Here is a 19,977-nt window from a genome sequence, read left to right as displayed (position 1 = left end):
GCTTACCTCCTAAGGAAGAATGGGCAACTCAGAGAGAGTACAGAGAAGTTGCTAGGATATGCGGGCAGAATATTAGAAAGGCAAAAGCGTAAACTCGTCCTGGCAACTTAGTAAAAAACAACAAAAATTTCGTTAATAAATATGTTAATAGTAAGAGGAGGGCTGAGGAGAACCTCTATCCTTTCCTAGATGTGGAGAAGTATGATCACTGAGAACAAAAAGAAGGCTGAAGTCTCCATGCTTTCTTTACATCTATTTTTGATAGTCAGACCAGCTATCCTCAGGGTAATCTATCTCCTGAACTGAAAGTCTGGGATGGGGAGCAGAATAAACCCCCCATGATCCGGATGGAGGATGTTGGAAACCTACTCCATCTAGACTGTCACAAGTCCGTGGAGCCAGATGGCTGAGAGAATTGGCAGAGATGGTTTCCACCATCTATAAGCATTCCCGGTCAGCCAGATAGATCCCACATAGGTGAAAAGTTGGACTAGATGATTTTAAACATCTTTTTCAACCTTAATTACTCTATTATTCTATTCTATGATTCTATAGTCAGGATTCTCATTTAAATGGTCTGAGTTTTTCAGCACTGAGCATTTTCAGTTCACTCATTAACAATTTTATGAGGCTATTGCTTTAAAAGAAAGTTGTATTTGGCTGAATGATTTCTTTACAGTATTACATTTTCCTTGGTTGTAGGTGGAGAGACTTACAGTCTTTTTCAAGTGCCCATCTGGCCTTGAGGACGGAATTATAAGATAACTCTTACCTTTTAAAAGAATTTCTTTTTTAGAGAAGTTCTGTTTCAAAATACTGTTTTATGCATGGTTTTCTGCTACAATTTCTTCTTTCCACTGCCAGATGACTTTCTTTTTTTCACAGACCTTCTGACTGACTAGATGTTTATGAAAAGCAGCTAGGCATGGGGGACATTATCAAGCACTTTTTTACCCCCCATTCAGGAAGCTGGGCACTTCCTCACTTTGCAATGGCTGCTTCACATTTGATTGACTAAATGTAAATAACATGTATGTGAGGTGGTTTGGTATTTTGATTTGCTATAGTCATGTGTCTTACTTTGTTTCTGATCTACTGTGTTCTCTGCCTCTCCATACAAGGAATTGATGGTACTTTTTGCAACTAAAATTTTGCTGCTCTTTGAGTAAAAAGGATATATAGGATACTGATGAATACTAATGGAAACTTTGAATTGTGAGAATATTTTTTGAAAAATGGTCTCTCCCTGAGTGCTTCCACATTCAGTCCTTGCCTTATGATCACCTTGTTTCCTGGCAGGACCAAATTGAAATTCTGCTTCCAAATGTGGCAAAACTTAGTTCTGGAGAGTAGACTCTTGGAAAAACTCTCCACGTCTTCTTTTGACAAATTTTTGTTTGATGCTAAGAGAACGCTGACACACACTCCTGTCAAGACGAAGGAGTGTATTTCAGAATGTATGGAAGAAGAAAAATCACATTTCCCCCTGATTTACTATTCACATGAGACTCTGATGTTGCTGATAATTTAGTTTTTAGGAAAATGTAATATAAATGTGAAGAAGTGTTTGCAAATGGTTGTTTGCTGGAAACTCTGGTGCCTCAGATCAGTTTTTTCCCTGCAACATGGAATGGAATTCTTAAAATTACTCAGAAGTTTAAACCAGCAATCTAAAAATAATTTCCAATTTATATTATTCCTGACTATGCCTCATACCTCAGTAATATCTTTAGATTATATACATGTACAAGGTGACAATATTCTGACCTATTTGATCTACATGTTATTAAATTGTTATGGGCAACCTATAAAAAGTTTAATTTCAGACAAAGTATAGTAACTTTTCACATGTTACATTCCATGGAAAGGGCATGAGAGAGGACAGAGAGAAGAAATAAAGACTCTTTGCTATTTATTGCTGTTGCAATAATTTAATTTGTGAGTATATCTTTGTTTATTACTGAATTTTAACTCTATGCTTGTTACTATCTGCCAGGTACTTTGTTCTGCACAAATTGAAAAACCTGAAATTTCTTGATACTCGGCAAGTAACCAGGAAGGAGAGAGAGGAAGCTCTGGTTAGAGGTGCATTCATGAAAGTGGTTAAACCCAAGGATGCTAAGGTAGGAAAGCAAAAGAAAAAGGAGACAATATATTATTCATTAATACTGTTTTAATACAGCTCCAAAATCCAATATGTGTCACTGAGCTTAAAAGAATGTTTTTTTTTTGTCTTGTCTAAATATATGTAAAAATGATATGATATGCTATTGTAAAAGAATGCAGTTTTTATGACAAGTTTTTCCCTGCCATCTGTGTTATGCACAAATGTCTGTTGCAGGGCTCACACCTACAGTGTTTATTAGCCGTTAGTGGAACAGATGATTCTAATTTTCTATGATATTTCTTAATGTGGTGTCCTGCTAATAAGCACTGACAACATCAGAAAAAGTTTAAGTAATCTGAGCTTTTGATACCACTTCATAAACTCAGTGCATACTGCTGAGGCAAATAATGTAAATGTGATTTCTCCACTTTAGCTCTTTTTGCTTTTGTTGATCAATACAAGATAACAACACTGAGTTTGAGTGTTGCAGTGCTGTAGATCTTTCTTAAAACTTCACTCAAGTTTTTGGTCTACCTGTTGTCTGTGTACTGTTTTGTACCATTAGTAATTTATTGCAGATTTCCAGTAATGCTGAATAATAACATAGTATTTGTGGAAACGCACTGTTCAGTAGCATAATACTGTCACTAGATAAATACATTATCACAAGTAAAATTGCTGTGCATAATAAATCAATTCAGATTGATCCGTAGGTAACTATTAGAATGCTAATACTTCAGATACAAGCATAGGTTTTGAGCATTCTTTATTTCTGTCTTCAGTTACTTCAGCTATCATATGTGTGCTAAAGGAAATAATGCATGTTTAAGCTGTTGTGGATATCTTCTTCAGAGCAAACCATCTTTACTGAATCTGGCAAAATGCAAGAGTTGAAATGTATTAAGTATGGCATGTGTATGCTGTGTGCTTTTATAATTCTTCCATCCCTATTTTATATCAGATGTAGTACTCTCTTAACTTTATTGCCAATTAGATTTTTCACTCAAGAGTCTGCTGTTTAAATTTTAACCAGTTCAATAGTATAAGACCTTTTCTGGATGAAACCTCTTTCCAAGTCAGCAGCTGAGAGTAAATTACCTCACAAAAGTAGGGATAGCACTTTTATGAATCCTTTGTGTAGTTTTGAATTATTTGCCCACTGTCGTGATTAAACCTACATTTATTTCATCAAACTTGTCAAAGACACAAATTTATTGTTATTGTTGTTTCATTAAATTTTTTCCCCCCTTCTTTATAAATGGTTTGGTACAAATTGCTGATGGTAAAATCACTGTAAATGCTTTTCATTACATGAAATAATGCTTTTTAAGGCACTACCAAATTATCCTCATCATATGAAATTATACACATGTTACAGAAGTGGCTAATTTGAAACAAAATTTAAATTGGGTGCAGAACCCAATCTGAGATATTATAAACATCTAAAAATTGTTTTGAATTCATGCTCGTTTCCTAGGATATTCATGCTTTATGTCTGTGTGCAAACTCTGTGAGAACACTGAAAGTTTCCTTTGTGCAAAGATATTTTCAAATGTTGATATGTATGCATGCAGTTGCTTATAGCTATACTCAAAGACAATGAGAAGCAGCATTCACCTGTGTTGCAAAGATGATGTGCACAATAACTGTGCTTTCAACTTCCATCATATGCTATCTATTGGATATATAATGATTTTTGTTCTCCAGCCTTCAGGTTTCCTTATGAAATTAATCTGGTGTATCAGCATGGTCATTGATCCCTCTGTTATGTAATTGTTGAGAATTTTGACCGGCTTCAGCCTAATTTAGCGGACAGATACTGGTAATATATCCCAAGCTTTCTGAAACTAGCTAGAGGATAGTACACTGCAGCAGACTCTGCATTGGTCTTCAGAAACAAACTGCATAAGGTGTTGACCTAGTGATGCAAGAGCCAGCTGTTAACAAGCTTCCTCCGTAGATCTTTTTCTGTCTTCCTAAGTTAGTATCTACCATGTCAGACTGTGTTTGCCAGGAGTGGAGTTAGAATCATTAGCGTTTGTTATTAGTGGATGCCGCATGGAAATATGTAATAGTGTAATATGAAATAGTGTAATATCAACAGTGAACCAATCAGACTTACTTTTTCTAGAGGAAAAAAAAAAAAAAAAAAAAAAGAAAGCTAAACTAAATCTAAGTCCCTCTTTCCATTGTGGTAAGCAGGAGATGGTATGGCTTATTCAGCATAAAAAGCACACTGATGATCTAAAGAGGCTGCAATCTGGGGAGTTGTTTACATCTTACTCTTGACGCAAAAAACGTGAGAGTGCAAAATACCCCATGAAGAAAAAAATATACAAAATGAGAATAAAAACAAGAAATTTCCGACTCGCTTTTGCTGAAATGCAAAAGTATGTGGCAATCACCAGTCATCACTCATAAATATTTGTATTTTGTACAAATTTTTAGAGTTTCATTTTTCCCTCTTTTTTTTCATATTTGTAACAGAACACTATTCTTTCACTTTGCTTCTTTTCATCCTTTGTTTAAAATGCATCTGTTTGTGATATGGCTCTTATGGTGCAGTCATAATGAAAGATGCAGTCATTTATTAGAAAACAGTTTAATATTACAATGCACGGTTCCATCTCTTTATGTAAGTGAGCTAAACTTCATTTTTCTGTGATGCTTGTGTTTTCTTTTGTCAAAATATTGAACATAGTATCATGTCTGATTTTAATAAAGATTTGGTAAGCCTAGCTGGAGAAGAGGCATTGAGCCAGATGAGGTAGCTATATTTAATGACCAGACCATGACCCCATTTCACTGACATAAGTGTAGATCAGAGTGGAAGATGCCTGTCCAGTGTGAAGTGTGTTTCTGGGCTTGACAGCTCTTCACATCAGAATGACAGCTTAAGAATACGACAGTCAAAATTGCTTAATTATGTCCCAGCTTTCTAATTATTCATCCTGCTCTTATGAGTACAGTTGTCATTTCTTTGACATAATTATTTAAAACTGTACTCTCCCTTAGTTCATAGGTTGTATGTGAATTGTGCTTCCAAATGTTTAATCTCAAAAATTAAGACATGAAACAGAATATCATTTGAAAATCCATTTTAAGATGCCATATGTTTATATTGTATATGATATATATAAACAAAATGAAGTGATGAAGTATCAAAGGGATCATAATTTCATTTTTTTAAAGGTCTGTATCCGTGATCATTTAATCTAGATGATAAAATGTGGGTATATTCATTATATATAAAATGTGTTTCTGTGCTTACATACTGTTTTAGTTCTCTTTAAATTTGTTGCTTAGTACTGAGTAAGAGTACTTGCTTTTAAAAAATGTGTATATTTCCCTGTATTTTGCAATCCCTCTGCCCAACAGCTTTTTTTTTTTTTTTTTTTTTTTTTTAAACTGTATTTTCAAGGTTAAGATTTTTGTCAGTTATAGTGGCAAAAGCAACCAGTGTATATTTGGTCAGATATAGCAGTCTTGAAGTTCATAGGACCAAATCATATGTGGGTATACTTCCAAATTGTTTTGTTTTATAGCATCTTTACCAGGAACATCTTGTCCAGTGAATATAAAGGAAATTCTGTACAACAAAAGTATTTTGATTTTTTTTTTTTTCCTCTCGGATGTATTATTTTCTTCACAAATTATAATCATTTGTACTTCCTTTTTTCCAAGGAATGAAATGAAGACCTTTAAGTAGAAGATAAGTCTAATATCTGTTTTTTGTGTCGTTAACAGTATGTGATTCTTGCTCATGCTGTGATCTGGAGGATAGAGAATGTTTGTTTTATTATGATAGTTAGACTAAATATTTAATGGTGCAGCTAAAGAACTAAGGAAATCTAAAATCTATAGTTCTGGTTTTAGTTTGTCAGTTTTCTTTTGTTTAAGATCATAGGAAGTTCTATAATATAAAAGTGACTGATGCTTTTAAAAAAATTCCATTACAATCAGATAATTGTAGAGGGGCTCCAGGGATTTTTGTCCATAACTATTTTAAAAAGTCATAATTTTCTTAAATATATATCCTGTCTCTTCCTAAGATGTACACCAGGCCTTTTTACTAACATGTCTCATGGACTGCTATTTACCTCTATCTGAATTAAGAAAATGGGGGCTACGTTTAAAGACTAAATAAAAGGTGACAGATAAGACTTTGTCAGCTCATAGTTCTTATTCTCCTACCATCACTGTGTAGAAATCATGGCTTATGTGCTTAAAGCATTTGAAGCTGATGTAGAACCAAGGACTTTTAAAGTGTAAAGACCCATTTTGTCAGTGAATTGCTAGATAGTAAGGTACCTCTTTGAGATAGCTTCTACAAAATAGACCTCCTTATGGTCCATTATGTCAAAGTTTCATGTAGTAAAAAAGAAGAAAACCATGAATTTAAGATTCCAAGGTAGACTATGATGCAGTAATATTGACTTCAAGACACTGTAACTGTGATGCTATTCTTTGACATGCTGAGCTGTCCATTTTGCACTTGGAAAGCGTAAGCATTTTAAGGAACTGTCCATAATAGTTGTCTGTTTGCCAAATGTATGTGAACTCAGAACTTAACACCGTGAGTCCAGAGACAGAATTTGAACAGTCCTATTCATAAATGCAAGAATACTCTGTTCAGAAGACTTTTTACAGTCAGTAAAACTATCCTCAATTTTTACAGTAACAAAAAACGAGTTCTCAAAATATGGATATGATAGCTGAGAGAAAACATACTTTGTGAGATCTCATGGCGCTTATAGGGAAAATTATGATATGAGATTTTAAGAAATGGGAAATCTAATTCCAACTGTGCACAGTCTGATTAAGTGGTTTAAGAGTGTAACTGCAAAGTTATATATTAGACTAATAAACGGAAAGCTGGTATTTCTTCAAATGACTGATGAAGGTCTGTAGGAGATACCTATGAGGTTGAAGAGAAATGTATGTGGACTTACGAACATTCACTTACAGTACAGGAGCTTACTGGGCAATAAGTGGGGTAACAGTGGATTGAATCTTGCCTGATGTGAAGTCTATGGATAAAACGATTCAGTAATGAGTGATATGTAGTAGCACCTTTTCCTACTGTTGCACATCAAATTAAATGTACATAGGAAGGAGGGCTGTAGGAGAAATAGATCTTTCTGTCTTTGTGTGTGATCGGCAGCAGATCAGAGTAGTGCTTGCTAGGTAATATGTTGTCCTTCTGTTCTTCAGAAGCTTAATGATAAATTTAGTCTGTCTTTGAATTTGCACATCACGTGGGAGAACTTTTACCTCTGGAATTAGTAATGGGACCTGCAACTGTCTTCTAAGGCCAGCAGATAAAAAGTTGTCTTCCAAGTGCTTATAAGGACAACAATGTTAAAGTGCTCAGAAAGCCAGCTTGGAAAAAGTAGTGAAAGGAGATAAAAGCAGAGGTCAATATCCAAAGGAGAGTAGAAGAAAATTATGATAGTAAAGTTGAAGATGAAAATTTTAGTTAGGAAGAGTTTGAAGAGTAAGCACCATGCATACAGCATTGAAGACTGCAAGCTAAGAAATTTTAAGGGAAAAGATTTTTCTTTTCTTCTGTATTTTGTGTCTTGGCATATGACAGATCGCAAGATTAGAGAGAGAGCTTTAGTCTGGGAAGTTTAAGAAAAACAATGAGTTGAAAATGTGAGGACTAAGCTGAAAGCACACAGCTATTGAAACAGTAAAAGAATGTATTCTCTTTGCCTAACCAGCTGTAATTCTGTCTGTCATGAATGAAGAATAGATAGGTGGGTCATGGGTGTGTTAGGGTAAAAGGAGGAAAGACTTTTTCTCAATTGTTTGTTCTCAGGGCAATATTTCTTGAAAAAACGGTATGTATTTAGTTCTTTGGGAGGGTAATATGCAGATTACATTTCAGTATCTCATTGTATTGAAGATACAGTATGAAAAGGGTGGTATCACTTTCATAAAATATTTCCTTCAAAAAAATTTTATGATTTTCATGAAGTCAGTGTCCTTTTAACCAATAATGATCCTGATGCACTTTTCACGTAGAAGGTGTGTTAGTCTTGGAGCTATGGCCTGGTTCCAATTCAGGTAATTACATTCTGCCTCCATGGATTTCTCTGCAGTCTGAATTTACTAAGACATTCTTCTCCACCTTCTGCCCTAAAATATTATGTACAGTCACAGAGTGCTAGTTAACCAGCTGCTACTTTGCACCTGAAAGGTGCCTATCTTTCAGTTGTAATCCCTTTGTAAGAGTTACCTAATGATTCTAAAGCACCTGGAAGTTCTCTGATGAATGGCAATAGGCAATGTGCATCCTTAACACATCTGCTTAATTGAAGAAGCTAGCATGACAGGTTGCTTACCACCTCTGTTTTATACATGCTCTGAAACTAATGCCTCCTATTTTGTTGTATTGTCCCATGACATCTGAGACAAATATTGGCGAGATGGCAGTAGAGGTTGAAGCTTCCCACCAGTATTCTGTTACATTTTGTTAGCATGTGACAGATGGCAGCAGAGGGGCAATCTGACAAAATGGCGTCTGACATGGAAGCATGAAGGTGTGTCATTGACTTCATCCATGCAGAAAAAATGGCACCCTTTGACATAAAAGCTTACTGAATGTTTCTGAAGACCAAACGGTGGGTGTTAGCACAGTTAGTAAAGTGAGGAGGTGTTTTTCAACAATGGCGACATTGACAGTGGGTCACCTCCACTGGTGCAGGGTTTTACATGCACAGCATGAAGGGTCTTCTTCATCACTTGAGAAAAAGTATAGCTAATCATGGAAACTGTTGAAAAAAAATATTTCGTAGCAGAAAATTTGTTCTTTCAAAAATTCTTATTATGCTCTTTGTATCTGTTACAATTTCCATGGAAATAAAGAGAGGATGTTATTTTTGGAGCTACTTACATTTAAGTGTGTGTGTATATATATATGTATATACATATATATAGTGTCATGCTTCATTCACCATGACCCCCAAGTACCTCTTGTTAGGGCTGCTCTTAGTGAGTTCTTCTCCCAGACTGTATACATACTTGGGATTGTCCTGTCCCAATTACAATGCTACAACACATTGCACTTGGTCTTGTTGAAACTCATTAGGTTAACATAGGCTCATTTTCTAAGCTCATCCAGGTCCCTTTGAATGGCAACTCTTCCTCCTGTCATATCAGCTTCTCTACTCAGCTTGGGTTTGTCCACAAACTTGCTGAGAGTGTACTTGATCCTGCTGTCTGTGTCACTGATAAAGATGTTAAAGCTCCCAAGACAGACCTTGGGGTGACACCACTCATCTATTTGGACACGCTTGAAAAATGGGCTCTCATGAACTAATGAGGTTCAACAAGACTAAGTGCAAAGTGCTGCACTTGAGTTGGGGCAATCTCAAATATGTATACAGACGGAGAGAACTCACTGAGAACAGCCCTGCAGAGAAGGGCTTGGGGGTCCTGGTGAATAAAAAGCTGGACGCGAGCCAGTGGTGTGTGCTTGCAGTCCAGAAGACCAACTGCATCCTGCATGCATGAGGCCCCATCTAGAGTAAGGCATCCAGGCCGGGGGTCCCCAGCACAACTGAGAAGTGGCAGAGGAGACCACAAAGATTCTCAGAGGGCTGGAGCTCCTCTCCTATGAAAAAAGGCTAAGGGAGCTGGATTTATTCAGCCTGGAGAATAGAAGGCTCTGGGGAGACCTCCTTGTGACCTTCCAGTACTTGAGGGGAACTTATAAAAAGGAGGAAGACTGACTTTTTGTACAGTGATAGAACAAGTGAGAAATGGTCTTAAACCTAAAAAAAGGAGATTTAAGTTAGATATTAAGCAGAAATTCTTTACTCAGAGGGTGTTGAGGCACTGGCACAGGCTGCCTAGAGAAGTTACGGATGCCCCATGCCTGAAGGTGTTCAAGAACAGGTAGAGTGGGGCCCTGGGCAGCCTGATCTGGTGATTGGCAACTCTGCCCATGGTAGGAGGTTTGAAACTAGATGATATTTAAAGTTCATTCCAACCCAAGTCATTCTAAGACTGTGATTTTTGGGTTCAGAACTATGGAAATTTCAGTTATTGGATTCTGCAAGCATGTGTTCTGGCTTTTGGCTTATTGCCATGGAATTGCCAGGTCACAGCTTGAACTAAAGGCTGGGCACCAAGTGAGAAGGTGTTGCTAACCAAGGGAGCTCAGGTGCAAGCAATGCACCTGAGTGAACGGAAGGTGTAGAACTTGGCCGTCATTTAAGGGTTAGCAGCTGAGGGAGTGCTATCTCTCTGGATAGAGATAGCACTCCTCTTGAGCTGATACTGATCATCAGAAAGGGTGAGCAATTTTCAATTTTTATTTTTTTTTAACCTTATTTTTCTCTGGGGTTTATATCTCTTCCTTTTGCTATATGGCTTGTAATCAACTGACTTATTCCAGTTAACAAATTGCTGTTCAGTAGGATGTAATATTAGGATATCAGACATTAGTGCAAGAATCATGATTTGTTTTCTATTCCCTATGGACCAATGTGACTAGAAATTTTTTCTGTAAGTTTTTGTTTGTTTGTTTGTTTTTGTGAAAATGGAAATGCTGCTATTATTCAAGTAGCACTGCACTCCTTTGTGTTTCCTTCTTTCAAAAATCTAGCGCAACGGGTCTTAATATCAGATGATAGCATTTTTGGGGATAGGAGATGTTCATATGTTGCACTTTATTCCCCTTTTTCCCACAAAAAGGATTTAGTATTGCTTGCACCAAATTCTGGGCTGGCCTGCATCTCTTCTTTTCTTTCTATAGATGATAATCTTTTTTTCTTAGAGGCACTGTATGTGTCTTGTGCTCTCAGTCATGATGATGAGTCATTCTCATTGAAATAGAAGTTGAATTGAGTGTAATTGTTAGAATATATGTTAATTCCTAGCCACAAAATAAAGATCCAATTATATATATATATATATATATATATATATATATATATATATATATATTTTCCTGAGAGGTAGTATGATGTTAAAGAAAGATTTCTGAGACAGAAAATCAGAAGCCAACTATCACTACTGCTGTGACTTTATGCCTTGTTATTTATATTTCCCATCATAACATCCTGCAGTTCACTAGGAGTTAAAGAGTTAGTGCTGCAGTTCTGGTCTCAAAAGAGAAGAGTGAACTACAGATCCCTTCTGCGACTTCATTATTCCATTTCTGTTTTCCGTTCAGAGGGAAAGATAAAACTGACTGGGAGTCACGAGGCTGTTTTCTGCTCATCTGTGCTCCCTAGTTGTCTTGCCTACAGCATTAGTGTGAGGCCATTGGTTTTGGACACTCTCTCTCTCATTTTATTTGATTTATTAGCTTCAATTCCAATTATATTGTATTACATTGTGCTATCTTCCATTCTGATATCATATTTAGTAAATTAGTTTTCTTCCTTAGCTTGTTGCTGCTGTTTTTCTTTCCCTGGGCCCATCTCCCTGTCTTCCCCCTTTCTTGGGGTGTGAGTCTATGGGTCCCTGTGCCTCATTAGTCACAGAACTACGCCAGGCTGGAACGCACTACTGAGGACTTTACTTATAATTTAGCAAATGTGAAGCATCTGGTTCAAAAGTTGGAAATAGCTGCCCCACTGACAATATTTTTTCTTGTTTTGAGTACAATTAGATGTGAAATGGTTTTCATGGCAAATTCTACAGTGCGTACTTGTGCTGTGGTGTTAAGCTGTCTTTGCTGTTTTACTGACCAGTAAAGGTCACCAACTGCTGGAGATAAACATGGTCACAAGGGCCACTGCAAATGAAAGCAAAAATAATTTATGATCATCCTGGTAGCGTGCCTTCTAGGAAGGGACACTATGCTCTCAGGATGATAATGATGTAAACCGAGTTCAGTGTGATGTTATCCAAGTTATTACGCATTTTCATCTGTAGAGCTTTTATTCAGTGTTTGAGGGTTTGTTGTTGTTGCTGCTGCTGTTCTTGTTTGTTTGTTTGTTTTAGAAAGGTGGTTTTCAGATATGAAGCTGAATAGTGTGAACTTCTGAATAGTTTTATTTGTAATGTTCTCAGAATTATAACATTCTTTCAAATCAATGAATCTATCATTGCCATAGTTCTAGGTTGGTGATGTTTTGAAGAAGGAAAACAAAAAGATAGGTGTATAGGGCTTCAATAATATTTGTTTTCTTGAACACTCATGTTCAATTCAATATCATGAAAAGAATAATTGTGAGAAATATATATTATTGATTAAAGATTATACATTATAAGACTTCTCGTCTTTACCTCTCTATATTCTCTTCTGTTTCTGTAGTCCTTTTTCCTCTTATAAATCCAAGGATTTCTATTACTGGAAGTTTCTCCCAGTGTTTGTAGGTAATTTCTCTGTGTTTCATAGTACTCTTATTTCTCTGCTGTAAATTTCACCTCATTCTTACTTTCTTCTTCCCCACTACTTGATTATTGAGGAACGTAGATGCTGAAGAGAAAGTAGTTACTTGGAAGTAGTTACATTTTACTAGATCTTTGATGTTGTGATGTAGAATACCAATAACCAAAAATCATAAAACCATAAATCTTCCCGTGTGATTTGAATGGCCATGTTTTTTTCTTTTTTTCTACCTTCACTAATATAATTCTTTCAAGAAATTTTCTCCTATTATGTAGTTAATTTCTTGTAGTAGTGAAGTTCCTATACTCCATCTTAAGAAATTAAAAAATAAGAAACAGTTTGTGTCATTCTTTGCAAATAGTTATTCCTCCAATATTTGTTTTTGTCTGTCATTAGCAAAGCATTTTTGGTTGTTCAGTGGCATTTTTAATGATGTCTTTGATAATGCTATAGGCTCCAATTTCACAGAGGTGGATTTTATCATACATAATTTCTTTTGACATCAGTGGAATTGTAGTTTACAAAAATCGTGTTACACATTAAGGTTTGAAGATCTAGGGATAAAGGACCATGACTTTGCCATATACAAAGTGGTGCAAGCACAAAATTTAGCATTCTGCTGTGAGATTAACATAGCGTTTTTAGTGTTGACATAGTCAAATTAGATGGGTGGAAAGAGAGAACAGGAACAAAGGAAAATAAGATAAATATACCTGATATTGGTTAATATTTTTAGTCACCTTGGAAATAATGGGCAGGAATAAAAATACAAGTCTAATGCCATGTTGTATGAAGCAGGTGCCTCTTGGGATGGTAGGTCAAGTGCCTGGAAGAAGCAAGCCTTTCTGGAGTTAGCAAGGAAGGCCAGGCCTAGATACCATAAGGTGGCTGAATCTCTTCTTTCCTGTTGCTCTAAAAAGTTACTGTATACTGCAAAATATTGCCAGTTTAAGAACCCTAGAGCATTATAATAATAATCCTCCCTCACACTGATATCATCAGCCAAAATGTATCCAAGAGGCACAGAGGACTGGTTGTGATGAGGTCATCTGTTAAAAGCTCAAATACTCAAAGTCACTCTCTCTTCATTAATGAGTAAAAATATGATCAATCTATAGTTGGTTTATGGGCTGTTTCAAGAAAAAAAGTACTAATAAAAGTACTAAAAAAAGTTTTCAGAGAAGGACTGATATTTCTCCTTCTTGTCACTCTTACCAGAAATACATAGTCCAAAAGTATATTTTGTAAGAAATACTTCTTTGCTTCATGTGTTTTTAAAACTGCTCCATCTGTAAAAGAAAAAGGATGTAGCACAATTGCATCTGCTCCCTTAAAATCATACTGAGCGTATAGATTCTGGTTCTTTGGTGTTAGCTGAAGCTAATATTAAATTTGTGTTGTTGAAATACAGGGAAAATAGTTTTATTCCATGTCTGGTTGGAGAACATAGTGTTAATTATAGTTCATCCTAATGAGGCTGGTCATTGAAAACATTGCTTGGTTTTGTACAAAGCAACAGATTTTCACATGACTTTAGGAGTAGTAGAACAGTCTTTGTGCACTCAGCTTGCACACCTGAAATCTTTACTGATCTATGTGGAATGCATGCATATGCTCACATTGATCTAAACATCTTTTAAAGTGCTTCCATCAACTTTTATTTCTTTAAACTTCAAATTTTCACCCCTGCCACTTTACAGATCAGTGTTGTGCCTTTCTTGAAAACCTTGACTGAAGACTGTTTGGCTGTTTTTGCAAATAATTTCAGTGACATAAAACATGGAAGGTCTGCTGACTTTGGTTATGCATCCCCATTTCAGGAGAAAATAAGAGGTTCAGAATGTGGGAAAAAAAGCTTGAAATCATGTGTGACTAATGACTAGCATCCTGTTTGAAGAAATTAGAGTATAAAGCTTCTACGAGAAGTTGTCCCAGCTTATTATTCACGGAGTACAGGAACAAAGTATTCATAGGAAAACACACACATTGTAATCAGCTCTGCTATTAGGAGTTTTTTGAGAAATAAAGTTTCAATCACATTTCAAAAAAGGCACTTCTTTGAATCCTGTTCTGAGAATGATCTGTTTTGGAGCCAGGGTTTTGTATGGCTTTAGCGGGCAGTGAATCTGTCCTTAAGTTATTTGAATTTAATTTTTAAGTTTATTTAAGGTATGGTTCATTTTTAGTGTATCAAATGGCATTATATCAAAGTGCCTAGTAAATACATGAGACTTTATGTGCTGTCTCAAAGATGATTTATTTCTCTTCAGTCTTGGTGGGGCTTGCAAACCTTAGGCATTCTTTCTCATCAAAGAACCTGTGGGCTATTTGCTTAATGATTAACTTACAGTTACCATTGTGTTTCTAATTTATGAGCTTGAAGCAAAAGAAGATGGAGATTTCTGTTACGTCAATAAAGCAAACCATCCTGCATATCTTACTCTGGCAAGTTTCATTAGGAAATGTATCATTTGGGTTAAAATAAGAAGTATATTCATATTTGGAGAATTAAGATTTTCTTCCTTCCCACACTGTAAGACTAAATATACAACTTTTGTTCACATAACGGTTACAAACAGTTCACTGTGTAGGCCAAATTCTCTCTAATGCAGTAAAATTAAGAAATAATATGCTTTGAAAGTGATTTATGAGTGTGGTTAAACTGCCAGATTTACAAAGAAATAGTTCAGATCTTGGGAAGCCTCAGGAGTCACGTCAAAAATGAATTTGACCATGATTTAAACTGCTACTTTTCTTACATGACATTTAATATGTGTACTTTGGAGGCCCATATGTCTTTAATAAAATAGCATTAAGTTTTAAAAATGATATGAATGCAGTCAGTTTCTAAATTCATAACCTTTTCCACAACTCCAAAATGCTAACCAATAAGGGAGTCATACATGCAATAAAACATAAACCTTAGAAAATAGTTTTTTATATAGAACGGTTAGACAGTTGGCAGCTGTGCCATAATGTAATAAATACATGCAGCCAATGTGGGTTTATCAGCCTTTGTTTACACTGTAATCAACTGGGACCAGACAAATAATTATAACTGACGACCAAGGGTCATGAAAAGTGTGTTTTGTCCAGTGAATATGTTCTTGCTAGGTGAACCTTATCGTGTTAAGAAAAGTAATTTATTAAATAAGAAATGCTGTAATATGCTCCCAGCTGTATTTGTCTGAAGATATAACATTTATTAGGCAGCCATGGACTTTAAGACTGTTCTGAAGAAGTAACTACTTCAAAAAATATGGAAAGGCATAGTTTATAAAGGATATCAGTACTTAGCAAATGGTGGTCAAAAGAGACATAAAAACAAAAATAAAGAGTTCAGTCTATATTGGAGTTTAGACTCAATAGCAGAAGAAGTATGTTTTGAGGGGTGTTTATTTGCAATGTGATGTATTTCATTATTTTTACCGAAATAATCTTTAAGATTATTTTCTGAACCAGAATCTAACCTGGCTTTCTAGGTATCTCCAACTTTTATTCAGAACAGCATTCTGTTCTGAGATTCATTACTCAGCGTGCGTAGAACAGTACCACAGTCCTAATCACAAATTCTAGCTATTCTGATGTTCTAATGAAAGCTATTGAAATGATATTGGAGTCAGGAAAGGACAGATTTTCTGTATGCTCTTAGGAGTGTGTGGACGTGAGGGATAAAAACTTGATTGTGGTACACTTTTTTTCCTCCAAAATGGTTTCACAGATTTGATTTCTCGTTAGTGTTGTTCCAGAAAAGCGGCAAAAACTAAATTAAAGAAATCTGCACTGAGATGTATTAGAAAGCATATATTCAAATGCTAATCTTTAGTCGTCCAGAATTATGAGTCCCTTAGAGCATCCAGAAAATTATTAACAGCATGTAATCCAGCTCAGTGTGAATGCATCTTTACTCTGTTAGCCAAATCTTTATATAATACAAATCATTCTACCTATAAAAGCACAAATATGTTATTGTTCTCAACAGGCAATTTAGTGCAGCTATAGGGAGGGGAATAAGAGAAAAGAAGATTACAAGCTAGCTGATCATGCTTTTATTTCTCTTAAATCTCTCTGCATTTCTCTGTGGTTGTACTTGTTTAAAGATTGTATGCAACTGTGTTGTCTATACGATTTGGAAGGCAAATCAGCCTAAATAACGAATTTCAATGGGTGTAGTTTTTAGGGGATTTGATGCATTTATAACAAATGCACATTTTCCCTGCAGAAGAGGAAACCTATAATCTTTTTTTTTCTTGTAATTCTTCTGAAGACTTAAGTTTTGCTTTGCAAAACTCATTTATATTTGCACCAAGTTGTGAAGCTTTATTTGCAGAAGAGCTATTAAAGTTAATTATTTTCTGAAGGGTTTTATCAAAAGGACTATTAGTGTGAATATGTAAGGGAAGTATGTGAACAAGGAAGAAAAGCGTTTTATTGAAATAATACATGACTATCTCTGGTCATGCTGTGAGGTCAGGATTTTCCTCTGGTGGTGTTATTTCAACATGACTGAGTTTAACGGGTAATTCTGTAAGCAAGAAAGTGGATTCATCCTAGCATAACAGTGCAGTTTTGGTTTTCTTTTGTTATTGCATTCTGCTATTTTTTTCCTCTGTTGTTATTTTGCCAACAGACTGGTGCTTGTAACTCAGACTGTAAAATTTCATCTAAGTAAAGATAATGGTCTTGTTCTGTATGTTTTTCTGTTTTCTAGTAAACAACTGTCATTATAGGTACTGCCCATATCATACATACCTAATTGCTAGTGATTAGGTTTTCATATGAAATACTTGGTATAGGTAACTAGGCAGCCTAATATTATTGGTTGTGAGCATAACACGTGTACTAAATGTTTGTTTTAAAGTAAGAGTTGGAGGTATTGGCACTGGAGTAGTCTCTCTTGGGGGTGGGGGGTAAGGGGGGAGAAATGAGGTACAAGCAGTGAAACTGTGATTCTGTGGAAAGATAACATTCTTGAGTTTGAAACTGTGTGTCACTTGCATGCTTTGCAGTTAGCTACAGGTCAAGTCCATTGGACTGTTGTACAGAAAGCATGAAATATTTGTACTGCTGAGTCTTAGAGCTATTCTTGGAGAGCTTCAGTGAGTAAGGAAAGGGAGAAAACAACAAAACAGAATGGATTTTACTTTGCTGATTTATTTTTTAACATGAAGCTGGAGATATTATTTTTTCATAGCCACTTGTTGATTTCAAGTCTATAGCAACAAAAATTTTGGATCTTTTTCTCTCCCATATGTTTACCAGTTTCTCTTGAGAAAAACTCTTCATATAAATGACAGCTCTTTTTCTCTTCTCTCTCCTCCACCTCCCTCCAAGTATAAATGAATAGATATGTTGTTGGTGGAGAGTTTGCTATGTCCTTTTGAGGTCATATTTTGGCATATGGGGAAGTTTTTTTTTTTTTTTTTTTTTTTCATTTTTCTCGTATGATAAACCTCTAGTGGAATATGGTTTGGCTTGTAAAATCTGCACGCAGAGCCAATGGTTGTCTTGTCCCTTACAGCCTTGCCTTCTACCTCCATCTTAGAACTTAGAGGAAACCAAAGATCACTGATTGATACATTATCGTAGTGGGATTACTCAGAATCCATGGAGTTCTAATTAAATTAAAAATGTTTCAGTGAAGGCCTTATAAATCTTAAGGAAGTTTAGTGTGGTCTAGAGGAACAAGGCACGTGACTAAAAAGTTTTTGCAGTTTTGCAGCTGGGAAACAGTTATGTTGCAATCTAGACTGTCCAGCAGTCTCAAAGAAGGTCACTGGAAGTTATTTTCAAATCTTTTTTTGGTCACAGGATGTTGAAATGCTTTATTTAGATGATAGCTCAAGTTTTTTATGTGATGAAAAGTCTCAGCTGAATTTTTTTGCACTTAGTTTGGCTACTTAAATATTTGAGTAGTTTCTTTTGGTCTATATATTGGTAATAATGGTGAAAACACTGCATCATCAGGGTGAAATTTAGCTAGAAGCATTGATGCATCTCTTCAAGGATGTCAAAAATATTCTTTCATTTACTCTCAGACAGATGCTAGTATATCAGATATGCAAAAAATAGTAGCTACTTAAGAAATACTTAAATTGCTTGTGTATCATTTTCTCATCTGTAATGGTGGAATGTTTTCAGTTGGTAGGAGCTTGCTATATTGGAAATAAATCTTGTGGCTGAATTTTTAGGCTTAGTTTGACTGGTGCCTAGGCTGGGTTTCTTGTAGGCTTTCTGTGCTGGTCATCCTCTACTCAAAAATGAGGAAAAAAGACCAGCAAAGTTGTGTTTTCCCATGCTAGTGGCTTTGAAATACTATCCAGAAGAACAGCTGGGGAAGGTAAGAAACAAATCTTGTGAGGTAGTTGGAGTGCATGAGGTACTATTAGTAGAAGGATGGTAGCATGGCTCTGATGTGATTTGTGTGCAGATTGTTTGTGTCCTATTACCATCCCTCCTGGACTTAAGAGGGTGTTTTTCTGAGGGCCAGGAGTGGCGTTGTTTTTACAAAATCTCTTCCTTCTCAAGGTTCTGTATATGAGAAGTCTTTTAAAGCCTTGTGTCAAATCTGCTCTTTGTGTAAAGTCTTTATAAATATTTATATAGCCCTAGTAAGGAAGAGTCAATCCATTAGAATGCTTTAGGCTAAGATTAGGACTTGTGAAGCCTATTTAGCTAGATTGGAGTTTGTTTTATTTAATAACATTAAAGCAGTGGTAAAAGAAAGCTTCTTTATCAGATAGTGGTAAGATCCATGAAACAGGTTTATTAATGTCTAACTATCAAATTATATTTGCCACAGAATTCACGAAAATAGCAGAGTAATTGCCTGTTTGATTTGAGGTAGATTAACATGTTAGTTGATATCAAAGCTGCTTCCTCTGTGTGCAGATCATTGAGGTCAGCAGTAGCCAACCCTGCTTTTTTTTTCTTTTCCCATGCCTAACAGAGAAGTGTTGGTCTAAGGCTGTGTGGTGGCTGTCTTTCTCCCTTCTCAAATACACGCTACTCCTAATTTTATGACTTTCATTCAAAAGTGTCTTGTGATTGGAAGTTGACTCATGTAGATATCTGTGACTAAGTGAATGTTTACCTAAGACATATCCTGCACATCAGCAACCAGGTAGTGGTGTTAGTCCGTTAGGTTTTGAAGCTGAATCCATTAAAACTGCATCCTAATCCTGTATACTGACTCCTTGTTATTTAGAATTTACATCATTCATGTGTAAGATATTTCATTAAAGTGCCAGAATATAAATCTTGTAGCAACTTCTTAGTCTGAACAATTATAATAGAACACCGAGGTTTCATTGAACTTACTGGCAGTTCTGACACTACTTTCAATGAGGTTAGAGTTAATGGGAAATTTTGAAAGTACTACTCTTAGATCCTTGGAGGGGAAGGTTTGATTATACTCTTCTTTAAATAAATTCAGGTTTGTTTTTTTTTTTTTGTATGTGTGGCTCCATAATTTTTGTGAAGTGATAACTGAAAATGGTTGAAACACACCTTGACC

At 35.8% G+C, this 19,977-nt stretch overlaps 1 protein-coding gene across 1 annotated transcript in view; it reads left to right on the top strand.

The window, feature by feature from the left end:
• Window positions 1-19,977, top strand: part of LRMDA (leucine rich melanocyte differentiation associated) — a 641,727-nt gene that overhangs the window by 371,000 nt on the left and 250,750 nt on the right. Inside the window, exon 5 of the mRNA XM_048945601.1 lies at window positions 1,997-2,123. Within this exon, the coding sequence (XP_048801558.1) occupies window positions 1,997-2,123 (127 nt within the window). The remainder of the gene's footprint in view (window positions 1-1,996; window positions 2,124-19,977) is intronic.

Source organism: Lagopus muta, chromosome 5 (assembly GCF_023343835.1).
Source record: "Lagopus muta isolate bLagMut1 chromosome 5, bLagMut1 primary, whole genome shotgun sequence".
Lineage (NCBI taxonomy): Eukaryota > Metazoa > Chordata > Aves > Galliformes > Phasianidae > Lagopus > Lagopus muta.
Note: the sequence above shows the minus strand (reverse complement) of the source record. Positions and strands in the feature narration are given on the sequence as shown.